This window comes from Trifolium pratense, linkage group LG6 (assembly GCF_020283565.1).
Source record: "Trifolium pratense cultivar HEN17-A07 linkage group LG6, ARS_RC_1.1, whole genome shotgun sequence".
NCBI lineage: Eukaryota > Viridiplantae > Streptophyta > Magnoliopsida > Fabales > Fabaceae > Trifolium > Trifolium pratense.
In genome coordinates this window covers 6,205,332-6,228,398 of record NC_060064.1, presented here as the reverse complement: position 1 = coordinate 6,228,398, position 23,067 = coordinate 6,205,332, and the positions used below count along the sequence as shown (strand labels likewise).

General features: G+C 31.6%; 4 protein-coding genes across 6 annotated transcripts; all 4 read left to right on the top strand.

Moving 5' to 3' along the window:
- Positions 1–2,398: 2,398 nt before the first annotated feature.
- LOC123889211 (ATP-dependent DNA helicase PIF1-like) lies at positions 2,399–3,294 on the top strand (the record flags this gene model as incomplete). The annotated part of the gene is made up of 2 exons (XM_045938432.1): positions 2,399–3,008; positions 3,284–3,294. Coding segments are annotated over 2 exons (621 nt in total), but the record flags the coding sequence as incomplete, so codon positions are not given.
- On the top strand, positions 3,189–8,111 carry LOC123890399 (probable purple acid phosphatase 20). Its single transcript, XM_045940007.1, has 5 exons — positions 3,189–3,467; positions 5,745–6,033; positions 6,811–7,385; positions 7,478–7,566; positions 7,792–8,111. The coding sequence occupies exons 1-5, from the start codon at positions 3,333–3,335 to the stop codon at positions 7,973–7,975; spliced, it is 1,272 nt and encodes a 423-aa protein (XP_045795963.1). The 5' UTR covers positions 3,189–3,332; the 3' UTR covers positions 7,976–8,111.
- Positions 8,112–13,098: 4,987 nt separating this feature from the next.
- LOC123889208 (replication protein A 70 kDa DNA-binding subunit B-like) lies at positions 13,099–15,759 on the top strand. The gene is made up of 12 exons (XM_045938430.1): positions 13,099–13,111; positions 13,190–13,341; positions 13,416–13,680; positions 13,781–13,877; positions 13,972–14,078; positions 14,181–14,265; positions 14,366–14,495; positions 14,604–14,758; positions 14,826–14,946; positions 15,035–15,211; positions 15,294–15,362; positions 15,454–15,759. The coding sequence occupies exons 1-12, from the start codon at positions 13,099–13,101 to the stop codon at positions 15,757–15,759; spliced, it is 1,677 nt and encodes a 558-aa protein (XP_045794386.1).
- Positions 15,760–19,136: 3,377 nt separating this feature from the next.
- On the top strand, positions 19,137–20,952 carry LOC123890398 (protein LITTLE ZIPPER 3). Of its 3 annotated transcripts, none has more exons than XM_045940005.1 (2): positions 19,137–19,381; positions 20,479–20,952. In XM_045940005.1, exon 2 carries the CDS (start codon positions 20,509–20,511, stop codon positions 20,743–20,745), a length of 237 nt encoding a protein of 78 aa, XP_045795961.1. In that variant the 5' UTR covers positions 19,137–19,381; positions 20,479–20,508; the 3' UTR covers positions 20,746–20,952. The 3 variants fall into 3 exon arrangements, with proteins under 3 accessions (XP_045795961.1, XP_045795960.1, XP_045795962.1); XM_045940004.1 differs by having other exon boundaries at positions 19,141–19,521; XM_045940006.1 differs by lacking the exon at positions 19,137–19,381 and adding an exon at positions 20,017–20,359.
- The last annotated feature ends 2,115 nt before the right edge of the window (positions 20,953–23,067 follow it).

Genomic DNA, 23,067 nt, shown 5'->3' with positions numbered 1-23,067 from the left:
AGGAAAAAAAAAAACACTTTTTAGGGCAATTAGCGCAAATGTGGTGGACGTGCTTCAGCAACTCTGGCTGAACGATATCCCGTCTAAAGTGAACATTTTTGGGTGGCGGTTATTATTACCAAACTACCGACACGAATGGTGTTGGTAAGAAAAGGCATTATAGTAAATCCACGTGAATCTTGTTGTGCTTTTTGTTTTAGAGAAGCTGAGGATATCAATCACTTGTTTTTCAAATGTCCATTCTCAAATCAAGTGTGGACCAAAATCTTTAAATGGTTGAATGTGGAGTTTATACCGTTTGATCAGAGTTGGAAGCACTTCGTCACTTTTGATTTGCTAGTGACCAATAAAAAATATGCAAAGGGTCATCATGTCATTTGGTTAGCAACAACGTGGAGCTTATGGCGCTTGCGTAATCACATCATGTTTAGAGGAGATTCGACTAATTTTTCCTCCCTTGTTGATCAAATAATTTACATTTCTTGGGTTTGGTTTATAGGAATGATAGGAAATAGTTCCTCTTTTGTTTGTTCTGACTAGTGTAATGCTCCGTTAGCTTGTTTACAAAGCATCTAATGATGTTATCTCGAATTGTAAGGGATGAGTACACCTAAGTACTCCTTATAATTCAATCTTTGGTTATCAAAAAAAAAATATATCGTGGTGGTGCTTGAAGAGTAGAAAATAATATTTTATATTTTATTAATTTGAACTTGCGGTCATATAGTAAATTATAATTCTTTACCTTGTTTGGTTTTTTTTTTTATATGCAAATTGTTAGTAGTTAGTATATTATAATTACGTTAGTTTTTTTCTCCTTGTCATGACTTGAATCCTGGACCTCCAACTCCTTAACTCTTAGCTCAACTAACTTAACCAGTTGAGCTACCCATCTCACCCAACTTATTTGGGGGTTTAGAATTGGGTAAAGAAAATTTGGTGACATTGTTGATATATTTTCTTTAGTTAGACACATGCCTCAATTTTTTATTTTTTTTGTTTTACAATGAGTGGGAATTGAACCCATGACCTATAGCGTATTACCCAAATTTCTCAGCACTAGACCAAACCTAGTGGCTTACATGCCTCAATTTTAGTTAGTAATGTCATAATGCAACATTTTAAATTATAAACTTTGGTCTTCAAATTCCAATTTATTTTTGGTATAAATCTAGTTTCAAATATTATTGCCATTTATTTGCTTAAAAAAAAATATTGTTGCCATTTCTTGCATGATCCACGTTTGTTACCTAAACAATGATGATTTGTGTTCCTAAAAGTGATTTGGGCAAAAATTTGGAAATTTGGGAATATTATTGCCATTTCATGCATCTTTTCTTCAAAATGGAAATTTGGGCAAAAAATCATCACATTTGGTCAAAAATCTAAATTTTGGACTTTAAGTTATAAAAGGTGTGAAATTCAAAGACTAAAAATTCAAATTTTATATCTCTTATCTTATAAGCTTATATACACAAGCAAACCCTAAATCTAATTTATTTTCCCTTCATTTTTATCTTGCAATTTTTATTAAAAAATAATACAATTTTGTCTTAATTAGGATTCAAACCCGCATGCCCTTCAGTGCAAGGCAATATTTTCAACCACTATGGCAAGTATACCAATTGTGATTAAAATTATGTGCAATAATTGATAAGCACTATCGATTTTCATAAGAAAGATTCATACAACAATTAAACACCAACAAATTACATTGCACAGTTTAAACAATTAAAAACCGATAATTAGAAATCTAGCAAATCATCAAATCATACATTTTCTTAGTGTTTTATTTTTCGAAAAAATTTACATTTTTTTATCCTAATTCAATATTTTTTACTAATTAACTAAACATGTTAACCATTTTTTTAGTGTTTTTTTTACGAAAAAAAATCATTGCACTTAAAAGTTACTTTTTTTTTAACTAAACATGCTAAGAAAAATATACTTTTTTATGTCTTTCTCAACTTAAAAGTTTGTTCATGTTGAGTAGTATGGTTGATCGTATTACTGCAAATATATATTAAGGTGATATTTATGCAAATAGTAGTTGATGTCAGGTATATATCAACGTGACTATATTATTAATTACAAAAAAAAAAAATCACTGAGTCGCATTTGTTTCTTTTGCTAACAATGTATCCTAACCTTTCCGGATCAAAGAAGATTGTTTTCTGAATGGGTTTTGGGTGTTGGCGATGGAGAAATTGAAGAAGACAATGACGATGATTTAGAACTTGACATTCCATCATATTTATTGATTCCAAATTCATGTAATCCTCTTGCTTCTATCGTTGAAAGCACATATCCCCAACTTTTACAAAACATGAACGATATAACGTGTTTCCAAAATAGAGTTATATTAGCTCCTAAAAATTCAATAGTCGACACAATAAATGATTATATGTTGGATTTAATTCCTGGTGAAGAAAAAACATATTTGAGTTATGATACTCCACTCGCACAGAATGTAGATGGTCAAACAGTGGATGATGTTCATACTCCCGAATTTTTTAACACGATTTCTACGTCGGAACTCCCAAATCACAAGTTGAGACTTAAATTTAGAGTTCATGTTATGCTATTAAAGAATTTGAATCAAAAATTAGGATTATGCAATGGAACAAGACTTATTATTACAAGATTGGGAAAACATGCTCTTGAAGGAAAAATTATTTCAGGAAGTAATATTGGTGATCAGGTTTTCATACCTAGATTTTCTCTGACACCATCTGACGTACGAATTCCGTTTAAATTTCATCGGAGACAATCTCCTTTAATGATTTCTTTTGCGATGACTATTAATAAGAGTCAGAGACAATCTTTAAAGCATGTTGTGATATATCTTCTGTCGCCAGTGTTTTCACATGGTCAGCTGTATGTTGCGATTTCAAGAGTTACTTGTAGAGAAGAATTAAAAATATTGATCATCGACGATGACGGCGAAGATACAACTAAGACTTCGAATGTGATCTATAAGAAAGTCTTTCATAATATAATATACTCCTGTGGACAGCTATATAATATACTCCGGTGGACAGCTATAATTTTTTATTTTTTTTGGTACATAAAGGGGGCAGAGCCCCATTTTATTTTATTTTTTTGACTTATTAACATTTATTTATTTTTATAAGAATGCAAAGGAATAATATAATATACTCCAGTGGACAGCTATATATATAGGAGAAATCGAAAGCGCTAATAACATTCATTTCCTTCGTCTTTCTTCCTTCAACTTCTTCTTCTTCAACCGTTATCTCTTTCTTTTCTTCTAGTATTGCAGACAGGAATTAAATTAATATAAATCTCTTCACCCATTTTTTGTAAACAAAATGGGGTCACATTTTCCAGGTTTGGCACTTTCGGTTTTGGTAATTATCATCGGATCCGTACATTGCTACAATCGACCACCGCCTGGTAAAACATTATTTGTCTCTCATGACGGTGATGACTCATCGCCACAACAGGTACATACATCTGTTACTTACTGACTTACTGTGTACATTTATGTCTTTGAAATTGAATCATTAAATGTGTTTCAATCATATCACGACAAAACCGTTGAATCCTACTCAATTTTTCATTTCCATTTACTCATCCTAAATCTTAGTACTGAAAGTGAGGAGTCATCTTGATCTATCTATCTATGTGTGAATGAAATTTATCAACAAATCTTTTATGTATTACATTTTTTAATTAATAATAATAATAAAAAAAGAAAAATAAAATTAACAGTTTTCACTTGTATATCATCAACATGGATGGTTTGATGTTTGTTGGGGTCGGTGATTAGGTGGAGAAATTTATTAAGCAACAACGTCGACTACATAAATTGAAAACTGGGTTTTGGCTTTGCATGTCGTTGTCCATGATCACATATAGAACGTGGCGGCACAAATGTGTTGCACCAGATAGAGTCAAATTCATTCACGGGATGCTAGAATTTACAGAGTACTAATATCACTTATGTACGTCTTTATATATCTAAGTGAATTTCATATAACACGAATTAGATTCTTTTTTTTTTTTCTTGGATTTGATAGTATAGAAATGGTAGAAGTAGTTTAAATAAGAACTAATATTACTTCTTGCGGTCCCTAATATAAGTAAGAGAAACTTTAAATTTAAGATTCATTGAAAATTCAATGTATCTGGTAAATAATGTGGACTACTATATTATTACCAACTCTTCCGACACTATATTGATATCTACAATCATCTTTTAATTCCCTCTTTGCTTATGAACTTTTTTTTGCTTTTTGTTTTTTAAACAAAGGTGCATTTTAAGGGTTGACTTCTCAAATTAATTTTTTTTTTTTTGCATAAACATGCCGAGAGATTAAACTCTCAAACTTTGTTAAGTTATAGAAGAGATTCGTATCATTTCATCAGAAATCTCTTGGATATTCCAAAAGATATTTTAATAAAACTATTTTTCCAAAATTATTATGACTATTTATTAATTGATTATATTGAGTTTAAAACAGGAAACCATTTTTTTTACTAAAGAAAGGGATTTTTTTTGTACAAAATAAAAAGGGAAAAAATACAAAAAAAATTATAACTATTTATTATACTTTATACTTTTTTTACTAAAAAAAGGGGGAAAATTTGTACAAAATAGAAAGGGAAAAAAATTATAACTATTTATTATACTTTATACATATTTATGCTAAAGAAGATTAAAGTTGAATTTCAATTTTAAAAATTGTAACAAATCTTTTTTCCCCTAAAATGAATGATAAATAAAGGCAGTGGATAATACCAATCTTTTTGGTACATTTTGACCAATTTTTTTTGTTGGTATATAGTGGATAATACCAATCTGGTTTTTTTTTTTTCTGTTGACTAATACCAATCTGATGTTTAACTAGTATGATGTTTCCCCTATTATGATGTGATATTTTATATACCATGCTCTAGGGACATAATTAAAAAAGACATTATTTTATATACCATGCTCTAGGGACATAATTAAAAAAGACATTATTTTTTTTGAATAAATAGGATGATCGAGGTTCGAATGTCAGCCCCCTACATATATAATGCAATGTCCCTATCAACTGTGCTAAGTTCACGGAACACATTATTTTTTGTGTTAATTAAGTTGTTAATTTTCCAATGCCTGTAAATGGCAATCTATTAATCTCCACATCATCTTTTGTTAGTACTGCTACTAACACTAGATATAGATTTTTGGATAAACTAGTTATATATTTTTTATTTTTAAGGGTGCGTTTGATCTGCTAAAATATAAGGGACTGAACATGACAATTTCTGTTGTACTGTGTTTGATTTTACAAACTGAGGGTCAAGGGACGAGACAAAAAATGAAATTCTTGTCCCCACAGAACCACGTGACAACTTTTTGTCCTCAACACAATTTGTCTAAAATACTAAAATAACCTTTTGTCCACAAAAAATCGTACGACACAAAGTTTGTTCAATACCTTAAACGTTTGCCCTGTGTTGTTCTGTCTTGTACTGTACTGTTCTGTCCAATATTTATATTTTGTGGATCAAACGAACCAGTATATTCAATTGAATTCATAATATCATATTAATCAAATTATTTCTACGTCTAATTCTTTAAGAAAATTTGAGTTTAATTTGTAGAAGAAATCAATTTTAGTCAAAACTTATTTATTTGGCGAACTCTGAATTACCATGACTCATTTCGGTAGAAGGGTCAAAACAGAGTAAGAATTTGAGAAAGCTAATAGGACTATGTGTGGGCCTTGCAGGTACATATATCTCAAGTGGGCCAAGACAAGATGAGAATATCATGGATAACGGAAAGCCCAACTCCAGCAAAAGTGAAATATGGCCCATCTCCTTCAGCAATCTCATTTTCTGCAACTGGAACCACTTCTTCTTACCATTATACTCTTTATCAGTCTGGTGAAATTCACAATGTCCTAATTGGTCCTCTCAAATCCAACACAGTTTACTACTACCGTTTGGGTGATTCAACCAAAACATACAATTTTAAGACTACACCCTCTCAATTTCCAATCAAGTTTGGAGTAGTTGGTATGTGCTCTACATCTTATTATAGATTATCACTATTTTTATCTTAAAAAAAATCATGAACTATAAGGTAAGCTAATTTTATATTGACATTCATTGAGGATTAATATTTTGCACATATTTTTAAAATGCGATTACAATTATACTTACGTGATCTCAATTTGTTGAACTAGTTGAGCTAAGGGTTAAAGAGTCTATGTTTGTCATTCAAAAAAATAAATAAATTATACTTACGTGATAATATACAATGAATTCTCGTTCAATATCAATGTAAAATTAATTTACATTGTCTTGCTATTTCCTTTATGAATCCATTGAGTCCTTGTTTGGATTAGATTTTTTTTGAACCTATAAAAAATAGCTTATGCAAATAAATATGTTTTTTATGTTAATTCATAAGTTCTTACTAGCGAAAACTGCATCTTCATAAGCTGTTTTTTCATAAACTACTTTGAAAAACTTATAAATAATACTATAAAATCTTATTTATTTGTATAAGTTGTTTTGTATAAATTAAAAAAACAAGTCAATTAAATTGAGTCCTAAATCTAAATATACATGCTTTCATCTTTATCTTCACATATGAATTTTTTTAGTTTTTTAAGTCTGATGACTAGACTGACACATTTTAAATATGGAGAAGTATGAAATTTGAATTTGAACCTGAGTCACTACATATCAATGTCTTTATAGCTACCAACTGAGTTGTATTTATCGGACTCACATACTAATATTTAGGTGCTAAGAAATTTAACTAGTGTCTATTATTAACATGTGCAGGAGATCTTGGACAAACAGAGTGGACAGTTTCAACATTGAATCATTTAGGTAAATCAAATTATGATATGTTATTATTACCAGGGGACTTATCCTATGCAGATTTAGTACAAACTTTATGGGACTCTTTTGGTCGTTTGGTTGAACCATTAGCAAGTCAACGTCCATGGATGGTCACAACAGGAAACCATGATGTTGAGAAGATTCCAGTCATTCATAGAACACCATTCACAGCATACAATGCAAGATGGCAAATGCCATTTGAAGAAAGTGGATCAGACTCTAACCTTTACTATTCTTTTGATGTGTCTGGTGTTCATGTTATCATGTTGGGATCTTATACCGATTTCGACCCTGAATCTTCGCAATACAAATGGCTTCAAGGAGACTTGCAGAAGATAAACAGAGGAAAAACTCCTTGGGTAGTGGTCAACCTTCATGCTCCATGGTATAACTCTAATGAAGCTCATCAAGGTGAAGCTGAATCTGTTAACATGAAAACTTCTATGGAAGATTTGCTCTATAATGCTCGTGTTGATGTTGTTTTTACCGGTCATGTCCATGCCTATGAACGCTTTGTGAGTGTTTTTTTTTATTTCATCTGTGTTAGAGAGTATATCGTTAACATTTCTTCTATAGCAAGGTAACTAATAATTTTATTTTTTTTCAGACACGGGTTTATAAAGACAAAGGCAACAATTGTGGTCCGGTGCATATTACCATTGGGGATGGGGGCAATCGCGAAGGTTTAGCTACAAGGTAATTAATACCTCTGATCCTTTTTATAAAAATAGTTGACTTTTAGGTTCATTGAATAATTAATGTATATGATCTATAATATACATCAGATACATCAAATATTTTATTAGTTTATCTAAGCATTGTTAGAGTAGCATTGTAGTGTATAGAGAAGTAGTAATTTTGTAATATAATCTATTTTATAAGTCATGATTTTGAATAATGATGTGGTGTATGTGATGACAGATACCAAGATCCTAAGCCTGAGATATCAATATTCAGAGAGGCTAGCTTTGGACATGGGATATTTGAGGTGGTTAATGCATCACATGCACTTTGGAGTTGGCATAAGAATGATAATGAGGAAGCAGTTTCTAGTGACTCTGTTTGGCTAAGAAGCCTCTCCTCTACTACTGCTTGTAAAGTGTGATGTTATTTTGGAAATTAAATAAATTCTCCTACAAAACAATTATGTGAATGAATGTAAGGGCTAGTTAGAAGTGTTATTTAAGTTAACTATTGAATTGTAGATCATTTTCATGAAATATATTTTGGTTCAATCGCCATACTTTAGAGTTCATAAGCCATAGCAAAGTGTGAGTATCACATAATAAATAGGCTTTGGATCCTCTCCCGCTACTGAATGGTACTGTTCGATCTCAGCTTTTAATTTTTATAGTATTGCAACAAAACTAGCTAGTATCTTCATAGCAAGGTTGGTGTGAAATCTTAAGGTAGAAGATAAGAGATTTTTGTTGGAGTGATTAAAAATGCTAGGGATTTAGTTTTGGACGAGGAAAAAGATCCAAATGTTCAAACTGTCCCATGTGATGTGGAGCATTTAGTCTTAGTGTGTGAGCTCATGCAGTGTACCTGATAGAATAAGTATTACAAATTCAAGGATGACTATTCAAAATTCTAAGGACTACAATAGTTAACTTAGTCTCGCACTTTGTTTGGGTGTGTCAATTTGATCCCCACTTTCATAAAATGTTAAGTTGGTCTCTATAGAAAATTTGTCAAGTTAGACTATTTGTCATGCACTCCCAAAATAAATTATATCTCTCGTGAGGAACTAATATATAAAAGTGACATAATAAAAAAGTGAATAAACTAAAAATAAAAATGGGTTGGGTCAGACCATTTTTGTAGTCGGATCGGACCAACCCATTTTACAGCTCTATAAATAATGTTATGTCAACTATCTATTTTTATCAAAAAAATCAAAAAAAAATTATATCATCTATAATAATAACTTATATATATCATTATATTTCAAGCTTTGTGAATTTCCTTTAATTGATTAAAGTCCAGAAAACCCTAAATGGAAAGTGCCAAAGAGATAGATGACCAAAGTGGAATTTTTCTCCCCCCACCCCCTCCCTCATGACTTTTTTCTCACCCCGAATTTCCAGTTGTGCCTTTGAATAAAAACTTCGTAATGTGTTTTTCAAAGTTTTTCTAGTTCAAATTTTAAAAATATGTTCTGAAGTTTTTTTTCAAGGCAAAAAGTTAGAAAAACGTGTTTCGAACTTTTTAGCCAAAGACAAAAATGGAAATTTGGGGGCAGGGGATCGGGAGAAAAGAGATATGGGGGTGGGAAGAGAAAATTTCTTGTTTGTGATATTTGAGCCACACTCCACAATTTTTTTACATATAAATGTTACAAAAAGTCCATTCAAAAAGACAAATTTTATTGCGTAAAAAAAAAAAGACAAATTTTATAACTAAGACATTGAACTGAAATGGTTAATCAACTTTTTCTAGGACGAATTATTTGAAAAAATCTGAGTTTGATTCCTAGTTGAAACAACTCTTAGTCAAACTTTACCTACCTCATGGCCGAATTTCAATATACTCTCCCGTCCCACAATATAAGCAAAAGTTTGTCAACAAAAGTGAATATATTTGGTCTAAATCTTTAACCAAATACATCAAATTTCTTTAACTCACTTTTGCTTATATTTTGGGACAGAGGGAGTACGGCCTCATTCCACATGAGAGCATAGGGATAATAAAAAAATTGAAAAAAACTAACTAAAATGATGTCTAAAAAAAAACTAACTAAAATGATGGTCTCTTAGTTGATTCTCTAGCCTATAGAATCACACACACACACCAATGATGAGCTGATACAATAACTACTACTGCTACTACAGGGTTAAATTTCAAAGGTATCACGTGTGTTGATAGTTGATGCTCCATGTTCATAATTTACTTTCCTTCTCACATCACATAGTGATGCACTTCATTAATCATCCCTCAAACTCCCTCCAAAATTAAAGTTTTGAGATCATTACCACCTTGCATAATAATTGTAATTATACAAGAAATTTAAATGATGAGGATGGGGTATTCATGAGTACAAATTATACATCTAGCCGTGAGTAAACAACCTACTAGTGCATTTGTCACACACATCATTTATGAACCAAAAAAAAGTTGCTAGTGTAGTGAGAACAATTTTAAAGCACAATAAATCATGAATGTACTAGTACAAGTTTTCATTAAATTATTAAATGTGGAGTGACATAGATAAAATTGCAGGGAAAAAGTAAAGGGACTTTTTAAGAGGGACTAGTAGTACTAAGGATTATTGTTTTGTTGGGGCATTTTCATGATTATTAGTTTCTGACGAGATTTATATAACTTTAATTAAATTGGATACACTCACTCATAATTCATGCAAATTAATTACTGCCTATGCCGTGTGATTATGGCTTTGCTTTTGGGGTTGGGGGGATACCCTCCTTTTGCCCCCCCTACACTTTCTGACTGTACCATTGTTAGTATGGCATATGGGGGAGTTGTTGACCAAGCTCAATTTGAACATTTGATGGGATAGGAAATCATGAGGCTACAACTTTGGTTAACCAGAGTATACTATATGGTGGGTTAAATGTAAGGTGGTGTGACTCAATTTCTATAGAGCCACTCAAGTATAGAGACTCCCCCCAACTAGTAGTACTCAAAGCATAAGGATATGACTAAATTAATTGTTGTGTAAGTCTAATGTTGAAAGTCCTACCTCATTTGAAAAAAAAAATGGAGGTTAAGGAACATACTAAGATTTTGTAAATTAATTGTTGTGTAAGTATAATGTGGAAAGTCCTACCTCATTGAAAAAAAATTGGAGATTAAGGAACATATAAGATTTTGTTGGACAAAAAATAATAGATATTTGATAAATTAGTCGATTGGATTTGTAGTGTTTAATAAAATTAAAATTGAACTATCTTATATTCTTATAAATATATTAAATGAGATTAGTTCAATTGATTTGAGCTAAAAGTTAAAGAAGTTAAAAGTTTGGGGTTCAAGTCCCGACGAAGGAAAAAATACACTATTAACAACTAGTTACTAACTTCGGCTATTTAAAAAAATAGCAATTGAAATTTGTTATAGATATGAAATGGCATTAAAAAAATGTTTAATCAACATTGATTTATTTTTCTAGTAAGATAACAAGGATACAATTGGATAAAAAAAAATAATAAGGCACAAGCTTTAAGCTATAAGCTCGTGATAAAAAAAATACCAAACAAGGTTTTTTCTTTTCAAAATGAGCTTATAAGTCATAAGCTCAAAATTTGGCATTGCCAAACAAAGCCTAAATAAACTCATCGGCTTAAAGTTTTGGGTAAATATGCGTTGTATCTCTCATTTGTGTGGGTTGCTTTTGTCCCGATGTAGATTATCTGTCGAGTTCCCTCTCGTAACCCTACATTTGTATAAACGTTGGTGGTTCGACAACATCCATGATCCTTGTATTGAAAGTCCTCCTGACAATGGTGGTCATGCGGCGTGTCCCGTTGAGTGTAGCAACAATGACAAGTGTATGTGGTTGAGAAAGCTCCCACTTGAGAGATTTCTAGTATAATGAATTGAATGATTCACATTTAAGGGGAAAATTTTTCATAACATGTGTGCGACCGAAAGTCTCGTATTGCTTGGAAAATGGAGGATGAACAACATATAAGTGAAAACTCATGAACCCATTACAAGATTTTGAATAAATATGTGGTGTCCAAATCGCTTTGCTTGGTTGCTCTTAATCCAATATGGGCGATCTCCTAAAATCCCCTCCTCGTGAAAGAAAATACCGAGTATAAAAACAATGTAAAATGGATTACCAACATTTACCTTGTAGGTAAGGTAAAAAAAATCATATTTTTTTCTTTGGTCAATAATATTTTAATCATAATCATTTTTTTAAAAAAAAAATTAAAACTAGTAAATTTTGTACCAAGAAAGAAAACTCGTTCTTTTTTTGTCAAGAACTTGTTTTTATTTTTACAAAAAAAAAAATAAATTGAAATCATATAAATTATCCGCTCATAATTTGAGGGTATTTATCCATCAACCGATGAGAATCAAACCATATGCATGTGAAATAAAAGTTGGTTACAACTTACAAGTTAATGTATCACATGCAAATCTGTTGATGTGTATACACACAAATTACAAAGGGGTGTGTATATTTTTAAATTAGTTTAAAGTGAAAATTTAAATTAGAGCATTGTGTATTTTTTTTTTATACCTTTTTCTATTTTAACATAAATTAAGAGGGATGTGTACTATTTACATCTCTCAGAAAAGAAGTGAGGATACATAATTCACTCAATATACTAAAAGTTTTATCTTTATATACTAAAGGATGAGTGGTTTTTCAAGCACCAAATGCAAACCCTAAATCCTTGTCCAATCAAAACCATACATTTTTTCATGTTGCCCAATCACCAAATGCCATCTCTAGGGTTTATTCTTTAGGTTTTTGGTTCCTTTTAGGGTTCAACCTTCACACATATCCATCATGCTCCTTACACATGTCATGCCTTTCTAGGAAGCTTTCATGTCCATCCCATATTTGCATAACCATGGCCATCTCAATGTGTCATGACATGTATTGCTTTTAGTGTCCTGATATTCATCTGAGTATGATGTACCATTATGTATCCCAGCATCAGTATATGCATGACCAACCAAGAACCAATCCACATTGATACATACATACTACATCCAATGTGTCTTTCTTGGGAATGATATATTATTTACTTCACACTTTCAACTATCCCATGTTATGCAATCATTCCTCTTCAAGCATTCTCATTGGCTACACACCTTTCTTGGTAACTAACAAACTTCTTCTATCCTACCCATCCACAGTTTGCGAACACATGTTGCCATTCTTCTTCAATCAGCCGTATCCTCCTCTCTCTTCATTAAATGTAGCTTCTTTGATTTCTTGCAATATAAGAAACCTTGCTTATCAATATAAAGATATAGATAATAAGTAATATACTTTTGCCAATTGTCTTCCTTAACCCTCTCTCTTATTCTAACCCACGCCTCTGCTATCATAGCTACCCTTAATTTGCCTAATTCATTCAAAAATTTACATCATTGCTTAAACACATCTTAGGTGCCATATGTCGAACATGCAACCATTTAATCTCACATGTAAGATCAAGAATCCTACTATAAATGGCACTCACCCACTGTGTGATTCACAACAAACACAACTTTCATATCACCTACTACTTCTTCCTCTCAATGGCTAATTCAGGTAACCCAAACATCTGATTTTCTTAACTTTTTCATCACTATTTTATACCTTTGTTACTTATAATTTTTTTTATTGCAGGAATGTATGTCAAGATGACTAAGATATCTGAAATTACTAGTGGCAAAATTGACTTTCAATTGAGAGTACGTGTAATCAATTTATGGTCCACTCCAGATCGTGCTAATCTTGCTGAGGATGGAGCTCTCCACATGATTTTTCTTGACAAGGATGTATGTATCTTCAATTGGTTAAAATTAAAGTTAGATTCTCATTTGCATTTATTCACTTTTTTAAAACTATGCAGTGTGGAAAGATATATGCAACGGTTAGGAAAGATTTACTCCCTCAGTTCAAAGATGATATTGAGGAGGGTGCTGCTTATGTTATGGAGAGATTCATGGTTGGTAAGAATGACTCTTCTTTTAAGAGCACCCCTCATAAGCACAAGCTTAATTTCATGCGTGGTACTAAGCTAATTAAAGTGAAAGCTGCTGAAATACCATCAAACCATTTCAATTTTATGCCTTTCCATGAAATTCTCACCTCTACTAAAGAGGACCAGCTGCTTGGTAATCTTATAACTTTAATTGAATGTGGAAGTTAATATGTATACAAGTTAATTTATTGGATTGTAATCTTGACACATTTTTGCTTTTGGTCCCCTTTTAGATGTCATTGGTCATGTTGTTGAGAAGAATGCTATGAAAGAAACTGAGAAAAATGGCAAGATAAGTAAGGTCATGGATGCTACTCTCGAAGATTTGGAGTATGTGTACTTCTTTAAGTATATTTTGTGTACTGTGTTCTGTAATTTTTAGGTTGCTTGTGCATTAAGTTAATTGCTCTATCGTTTTTTGTAGAGGGAATAGAATCCATTGTACCTTGTGCGATGATTATGCTGAAAAGATGCAGCGATTCCTTGATAGCAATGATCCATCACTTCCTGTGATACTTATTTTCCAACTGTGTAAACTGAAAAAATATTTTGGTTAGAAAAATTACCTCACCATTTTTGTTAACCTGATTTGTGTGCTATGTTACTTGGATTTAATTCGCCATTATGCTTTAGGTTCAATGGGGGTTTCCAACTCTTTTTATGGATCAAAATTGTTCTTGAATGTTGATATGCCTGAGGTTGCTAGCTACATAGAAAGGTGAATAAATTAAAGATATTTTTTCTCTTTTTATAATAGATTACTTGATCCTTGCTAACTACATAGTTTTACTTTTTCAATATTTAATGATTTGATATAGGATGAATGCTGCAAATGTAGAGTTAACTCAAGTTGTGAGTCAAATGTCTGGACCACCTGTAGTTAGTGTTGCAGATGATTTGTTGCAAACACCTAGAATGACAATAGAGGATCTCATTGAATCCACTGAGGTTATCAATCAGCAATACATCTTTCTATCAAGTATTTTTTTTTCGTAATTGCCTGTCCTGTTTTCTATTTCCTTACTTATAAGTGCAAACCTGTTTTGGTCGAACTAGAAATGTAGTGGCTCTGTTTTGGCTTGGGCTTGTGAGTTTGATATGGATGCTGGTTGGTTTTATCAAGCCTGTACTAGGTGTGCTTCTAGGATCAATTTTGTGGCAGGACAACTATATTGTGACAAGTGCAAAATGCCAAGAACTGCCATCCCAAGGTATTGTGTTTGAAAACAATGCACATTGTTGCTAAGATATTCTGGGTATTAACATTATACATCACAGGTACAAGATCAACCTTCAAGTGATTGATAACACAGGATCAATTACTTTTGTTATGTTCGATCGTGTGGTTTTCCAGGTTGTCGGACTAACAGCCCAGGATTTGCTAGATTCCATGAATAATGTGAGCTTTTTTGCAATTTACAGTTTAATTTTTGTATGTTGTTGTTGTTTTTGTGGTAATGTCTTTTCCACTATTTATCTCTATACAGGATCCTAACTCAGCTTCTTATCCACAAGCACTTGATGTGTTTATCAACAAACAAATGCTCTTCAAAGTTGAAGTGTCCGGTGCCAATTTGTATCGTAATTGGCGTGGTTACACTGTGAAGAAAGTGACTTCTGATGAGGATATTATAAAGAGTTTCGCTTCTCTACATGGAATAGATGTAGGTTTTCATCAAATTCAATCTTATCATTTGGAATTTGTTATTCAACAATTTTTAACTGCTTATTATGGTTACATTCCAGTTGGATGTTAATGCTGACAACACCAATTTCGACCAGTTTGGGTGTGATTTAGGAACCGATAATCCTCCGGTAGGATTTTATTATTTTAAAGTTCATTTCAATGTATAATCATTCAATGTATTGATTCATTAATCAATTTGCTGCCTATGTCCATATTTAGGTTCTACTTGATGGAGTTGAATCAAGCAATAATGTGCATGACAAAGTCTCTAGCTCTGTCCACACTCCAACTAGCAAGTTGGCTGTCAAAGATGTACCTGCCATTGATAGAGGTGGCGCATCCTCCTCTAAGAAACCAGCTGCTCAGAGGGTTATTGACCTTGGTGAAGACAATGTGGCTCCTACTGCTGTAGATGATCCATCCACAGGCAGTGTAGATGGAAAAAAAACTGCTGATCTAGGAGAAGCCCAGCTTGCCACTGCAAAGGAAGTCAATCTGCTACCTGTGAAAATTGAGGGTCCTTAGTGATCATGTCTGTAATAATGTCTCATTGGATTTGGTTTCCTAATTATGTGTTTTAGAATGGTTGTTTGTTGCTGTGTTTTGTTCCTTCCAGAAACTTTATTTGTAATTTCCTAATGTTTAGTAGATGCTTTACAAGTGCATCTGTCAATGTACCATGTATCTCTTTTCATCTAATAAATTCCTTTATTATTGAGGATTGGATTTCATTCTTCTATTGTCTATTACATTTCATTTTGAATTTCTATTATTGTTGATAACCACTACCTAATTGATTGTATTATGAAAAAACTTAAGATATATGACAACCAGATGGTTTATTACACATGTCCATGTAATGAAAAAACTTAAGATATATGACAACCAGATGGTTTATTACACATGTCCATGTATATTTGGATTAATTAATAAATAAAGTTCTCAAATTCCATTTAATAAAGACATTAGGATCATTCACTATAATTTGCATGCATTAGACTCTATATATACTGCAATACCAGCACTCATAGTTATCACCCATGAATTCACTAAATTAATAGTTTATATCTCCATGCCATGTCTAATAGGCTTAATCTTTCGTATGTTAAAAGGCACTCTCAAGTGGACCATCCAAATGGTATTGTTTCCTTGCATTATTCAGTTTTTTTATTTATATATTCAATGAAAATTAGTACTAATGTCTCCTTTGGCTATGGTTGCTTCAGACAATGATGCATCCATTCACTATGACATTGTTGGTGATCAAATAATCTGTGAATCTAACACAGAACAATATGACATTCCTTATAATCCAGGTATTTCTTTGTGTTTTCCTTATTTTCCTTGCATGTATGCATCTCCTTTTGTCATGTGAGAAAATAAGTTGTTTTATGAACCTTCCTTTGCTGCAATAGATGAAACTGACATGCAGTTAGACTTGGTATTTGTTTCCATTGAGTTTGGCTTAACTTAATGTATGTTTAAAATAGTAAGGATGAATTAAATTAGCTTAGTACTAACCATCACAGTGTTTTGACCTTCTTTTTGTTGAGAACCATTTTCAATAATCCAGTTAGATCCTATAAAAAATGACCCAAATGTAATGAGATTTCACTCATGGCTGGTCTCGATTGAAAGATTTCTATAACATCAATGCCGGCGCTTGGATTACTCTTTTGTTCATCAGTCCTTTTGTCTTCTTTATTCGGGTACGATACATTACTGGTGTGGAAATCACCTATCCTCATAGGACTCCCCCATATAAACTTGTGTTGGAAAAACCTTTCCTAGAAGCAACTTCAAATGGACCTATTCCCTACTTTGTCCTTCCAAAAGTTTTTACACACAGTCTTGAAAAAACCCTCTCTGCTCCTGATGTTGAGACTGGGACTTTGGTATGTTTCATTTCTCATGCTACAATATCTTTAATACTTTGTATTCATTACTAAATGTTGTGTTGTTTAATTATTCAACAGACAATCTATTGGAGAGGTTTCTGTCAAAATGCACTCCCTAATGAAGAGACTAAACTCAGATTAATTGACTGTCTTGGTAACACCTGGGATCACTGTGATTTGAAGTTTGACAATGGCCCTTATATCAGCTGCAAAATTTCAGGACAATGGGGAGATGTTTGCAAGGTACATAAACTGTCCGAGGGTGTATTTGTTAAATTCGGTGTTACTAAGTCATCTAACAATAGGACTATCTACTTTAAGCTATCCCCTTTCATTGGTGTTAAAACTACCCTGCATGCTCCGTCAACATCCAGCAATCGGAAGAAATTCTACCAAAGTCAGTACTATTATATGCTCTAGATCTCTCTCTAGCTATCCTTCAACTCTAACTCCTCTATCTGTTCTGTAACTTATGCTATAATGTACCAAACAATATTTAATTTCCCTCCTTTTTGCCATTAGTGGATCTCAATATCAAGGTCATACTCTTTTAAGGGCCATTTTGGTGATGAATGTAAGGACATGTACCATAATTACTACTATTTAACTTTTAATCCCTAATGTTTTTTGTTTGTTCAATGATGTTACCAATTTGATTAATATCCATATGCTTCTTGCTAGCCTAATTTGATCCATATCATCCATGGTTGGCAACAACCATGATTGTTATATAAATACAGTTTCTACAAACCCGTGCATCGCACGGGTCGGTTACTAGTTTTTCAAACAGCCCAGTCCATGGATTATGGAATATGAATCCCAAAATGAAGAAGCTAAACCAAGAAAATTAGGCACATAAAAAATTCCATGTGTCAACTATGATGTTCCACGTTATGCCACTCATAATCCATGAGAGAGGATTGGAAGCTATCTGGCCCCAAACTATTACCTTACTACCCATCACCTCCAAAATAAAATCATGCTTATAGCCTGAATTTGGCAACAAATTGTGACCTTTAATTATGATCATACTGTCTTTGCCTATAATTACTACTAACATTATAATAACGTAAAACAAAATACCATCAATGGTTTCAAAACGCTCATTACTCACACAATTTATATGGTAAGAAAAGATGTTTAATTTATATAACCGATTTGATTGAATTTCCACTAAAAGTAAAATTAGATTCTCAGAAGGAACTTCAACTTAAAGAACCTTGCTTTTAAATAATTACATTGCATTATACACCCCTTTTTGTACTACCCTTTTAATCATTTCACATTCCATATCTTAAAAAAAAGCAATACTATATTATCATTTAGATTTACTATAGTGGTATTGTCACGAACTTACACGCATTAAATCAATTGTTAGTTAATTCAGTGGTGATTGACGTTGAATTTGATAGAGACGACCACGGTTCAATCTCCGCAACTGCGATCGGGAGACGACTGAAACCACTTGATGCTAGAACTAATCCCGAACCAGATTAAACTGGTGGTAAAAGCCACAAAAAAAAGTTACACGCAGTAATTAATCTTGATCGTCGATTTAAGATTGGATGGTACATATAATATATATACTAAAATAATCTCAGTCATTCATTAACATCGAACATCTGAGACTCTAGTTACAACATGAAATTTGTTTCCGTGTATTATATTGAAGAGGAAATGCATAAGAAATTATGCCCAAAAATGAAAACTGTGTTTTTTCAACAAAAGGAATAATGTAATACGGCAATGAGAATGATTATTTCCAACATTGTCCAAAATATGGAAATTGCAAAAAAAAAGTATGAATCATGAAGGACTAAAAATAGAAGAACCATAATAATTAAAAAAAATAATATTTTTTTAAAATTTTAAATAAAAACAAAAGAGCAATTGATGGAGGTTTTAAAACCCAATCCAAATCATGATTGCAAATCTTGGGATGGCCTAGCCCACCATCATTTTTACAAAACCTATAAGTAAGATCCATTATTGTCCCTCTCTCTCTTTCTCTCTCTAAATTAAATTTTGATTATATTCCCAATATACCCTTAAGCACTAGAACACACACAAGTAAAGGGTGAAAACAGAAACAAAACTCCATTCAAAATAATCATTCACATGACGCCATAACCATAATCATGAATGATCATCATAATGAAACCGAAACATGAAAATCTTTTAGGTTCTTATAACCAGCCGCCTTCCATGCTTACACATGCATGATACTTGTGTCAGATTAATTCACTGAGGTCCTTCCCTCTACCCCTTTTTCTTCATTTTTTTTTTGTTCTATAAATTCACATTCACATTCTTCATTTTCATTCACCATCTCTACAATTCTAATACTCATATTACTTTGTTTCCTCAATCATCCAATTCCTATCAAAAGGTAATCTTTCTTCTTCTTCTTTTTTTTTCTAAACCTCTCTAGTGTTTTTCTTTTCTTCTATTGGCTTCTTCTAACTTTTTTCTTAAAAAAAAATAAAAAATTCAAAGGTAATGCAAGAAATATTTTGGCTTTCAAGTTTCAACCCTTTTCTCTTGTGGATTCTATTTCACATACATTTATTTTTTTTTATCATTATTTTGATTAATACAAGAAGATCTCTCAATGACTTCTATGTCTTTCTCTAGCTCTAAGATTATTTTTTAGTTAATTTTTTTTATAACATTTTTTATGTATATATGAATGTACATGTAGGGATTTAGTTAGGTCCCCACCTATTTATTTTTTGTACTAAGTTTTAAAACTTTAGGCAATTTAGGTGTTAAATATTTGAATATTATTATTATTATAATAATGTGTGAGAACAAGAACATAGCTTGTTACATTAGACAAACACACAAGAAGATCTTCCTATGAAACTTGTCTCTTTAATGTATGAACTTTATCCTTTTCTTCAATCTAGGGACAGCTAAAAGAAACCATTTTTAATGTTCTATCAAGTGAATGTAGATTTGGTTTTTTTTTTCTTCCTATGTGTCTCTTTCTTTAGTTATTTACATAGACAACACCCATATGGTCTATTTATTTGACAGGGTGGTCCAAAATGCTTTTTTTCCCTATGGTTGTTCATTTCTTTGTTTATGTGTCATACTCATAATTGTTTCTACCAAAGCAAAATCATAAAGCAACACATTCACAAGGAAGCTTGTATATATAAATTTATTTATTTATACTAAATTTTATTTTGGCCCTTTTGCATATTTCAATCAATTATTATAAGGTTCTTTATAATTTTCTTTAATGATGACATTTTTTTCTTTTCAATCTTACTCATATTTTCATGTTTTTCACAATGTGATTAATATTAATAATTTTATTTTTTTCTTATTATTTTTTCAGGTTGTGAGGAGTTTTTTCATTTTCAAAGAAATGGAAAGATTGAACACAGAATTGTACTACCAAAACTGTCACATAATGAAAGAAAATGAAAAGCTAAGAAAGAAAGCTCAACTTCTGAATCAAGAGAATCAAGAACTTTTGTCTCAACTCAAGAAAAAGCTCTCAAATGGTGGTGCTAGTAACTCAAAAACCAATGCTCCAAACAACATGTTTGATCTTAACCTTGGTTCAAGTTCAAGCCAAAATGCTTCCAATTCCAACAATTAGAGATAATAAGAATAATTACCATGACCCAACTAGGAGACTTTTTTATTATTTTGTGAAAAAAATCAAAGTGTGTTCAATGTAGTGGTTTCATGGTACTATGACTTTAATTACCTTGTTTTATCATATCTTTTTTTCTTTTTTTTATCTATTTTAGATATGAATATGAATTTCTGAACATTGATATAATGATGTATTTGACTATCTTCTAGAAATGAATATAATTTTATATTATTTAGTATCTTACATTGACTCTGTTTTATGTAAGAATTTTAATTTATTTTTTTTTGGGGTCAAGATTTTTATATCATTTACTATATACTAAGAAGATGCAAATTTCTTTGAGATTGAGTACTAATATGTAATAAACATGATTTTCCTTACACAAGGATGAACCTTCCCTAAAGGAATGTACAATTAGTTGTGAGGAGTAACAATGCTCGTAATTTCTTACACTCTTTTGTTGGCATTGGCATAACATAACGCTTAAATAAGAAAAAAGTTTGGTTGACAATTTACACATGTATTACTCATTTATATATTTTAAATTAAATATGTTGCTTAAAAAACTTGTAAATTCTTTTAAACTTTTTGGTATTAGTTATTTGTTTATTTTGATTCAAATTTTTAAGGATAAACTTTGATGGTTACATGTGTAAACAATGTGGGATTGACACTATGGGTCACTTTATTACACTTTGTCGTATTTGAAGTCGTTATCATACTTCAAGAAAGATTTGAGATATTGTCCTTGCGTGGAGGTTTGTTTTACTGATTAATTTATGACATCTTGCCGTGTTTGACTATTATCATACTTTACGAAGGATTCAAAAGATTGTTGGACCGACATTACTAATGTCAATTTATGATATTTTGCCACGTTTGAAATCGTTAACAAGATATCATCCTTATCAAATACTACTTGATGATTATTTGTCTTTAATAATTTAAAGGACAATGAGAAAACATGAAAAAGTTTTGAAAATAACGTGTTTAATTTTACGAATAAAATAATTTTATAAAACCTATTTTTTGAACTTTTTCTTTAAAAACTAACTTAATCTTTTAAAGAGGTTTATAATATTATTTTTTTATGAAAAAGTTTCAAAACAAGTCCTCATTTTAAAGGTCAAAAAAGCTAAATATTACATAAGATCATGATACATTTGCATTTCTATAAATAATATTAAATATACTATTATGACATAACTCTAATATATAATGTGATTGAAAGACTATGTAACAATTTTTATACTATAATAAGGATAAAAATTGTAAACTTATATATAGTTTAAATATTTAACTTCATATTTTATCAGCTGTTAATTTTTTTTTCATTAATTTGATTTATTTATTTTCATATTACGGAGGATAACAAAGCCCAAAAAATTTTAACAAAAAAAGCCCAAAAAATAACTACATGTGGACAATCGACAAATCTACAATACCGTCAAAAAAACAAAAACATTACAAGCATAGCAACTTCAAAGTCATTATGTACTCCCCCAATCTCAATATTAACAATAGAATCCATCTTTTCGCACTCTCTGGATTCCCTCAATTACCCCTTATCCCTTGAAATGACCAAATTAACCCTCTCACTTTCTAGAATGCGAGCACTTTTTCACACTCTAAGTAGCGAGTGACAATATTTTTAGCTCAAACCCAACGTATCCACCCCCTAAAATGAAAAAAATCATGAAAAAAGGAATTCACATTCTAGAAAGCGAACTCAGTTTGCAGTTTGCTATCTAGAAAACAAACTCTTTTTTTCATGATTTTTTCATTCGTGGGGGGCGCAGACGTCGCGTTTGAATATAAAATTTTGTCACTCGCTATGTAGAGTGCGAACAGTTCTAGTTTCGCTATTTAGAATGCTAACTCAACTTACACTTTTACACTTTAACTAGCGTACCTTATAAAAATATGGTCATTATCTTATATCATATTTTAATTTGCCACTGGAGCGGTTGTGACATTATCAAACAATCACACACAGACACAGACACACACACACCGTAAATATAGTTATCCTGAATTGTTATTTTATTTCATATGACCAAGTTTACATTTATACTTGCAATAGACATGTATTCAAGGCTACAAGAGTTGATAAATTTGACAAAAAATAGAAAATTAGGCGAATGAATGGTTCACACTTTAACTTGCGAATTGTGTTTCTTTCAAACTTATTTCATGGGAGATGAGAGAAGGGTGAAAAGGACAATTTTTTTATATAAGGTCCGCATCCTAGAAAGCGAACTCAATTTGCAGTTTACTATCTAGAAAGCGAACTCAGCTGCGGTTTGCCATCTAGAAAGCGAA